General features: G+C 43.2%; 1 protein-coding gene across 1 annotated transcript in view; it reads right to left on the bottom strand.

Annotated features, from left to right (window-relative positions):
- Window positions 1-461, bottom strand: part of VOLCADRAFT_90241 (uncharacterized protein) — a gene marked incomplete at both ends in the record, with an annotated part of 8197 nt that overhangs the window by 5881 nt on the left and 1855 nt on the right. The window contains one exon of the mRNA XM_002949775.1: window positions 31-117. Coding sequence (XP_002949821.1) covers window positions 31-117 — 87 coding nt within the window. The remainder of the gene's footprint in view (window positions 1-30; window positions 118-461) is intronic.

Raw genomic sequence — 461 nt, 5'->3', positions numbered from 1 at the left:
ACCCTCACTCCCCTGCCTCCCCCCCCCCACCTGCAGCAGTGCCACGCAGTGAACATTCCGTGTGAGGGCCTCCGACGAGTAGAAGGTGCGGGAGGAGGGCGCGAACATGTGGCCCACCTGCAGCGGGACAAATAACTATTATGTAGACTATGTATATATGTATATACAATATATACATAGTTATATATATCTATATATAGTTATTTCTATATCTATATATATGTATATATCTATATATATATATCTATATATAGGTATATATATAGATATATCTATATATATATATAGATATATATAGATATAAAACACATGCACACGCAGAGGATACAATCAATAACACCGCCATAACATCACCATCATCGCCACCAGCGATGTACACCGAAGCAGCCCGGCAGCAGCGCGACAGGATTGTGAAGCAGGAGCAGCGGCAGGGGGGAGTTAAGAGTTGCGGTGTTTCCCCC

Source organism: Volvox carteri, assembly GCF_000143455.1.
Source record: "Volvox carteri f. nagariensis unplaced genomic scaffold VOLCAscaffold_16, whole genome shotgun sequence".
NCBI classification, from domain to species: domain Eukaryota; kingdom Viridiplantae; phylum Chlorophyta; class Chlorophyceae; order Chlamydomonadales; family Volvocaceae; genus Volvox; species Volvox carteri.
This window is presented reverse-complemented; position numbering and strand designations above follow the sequence as displayed.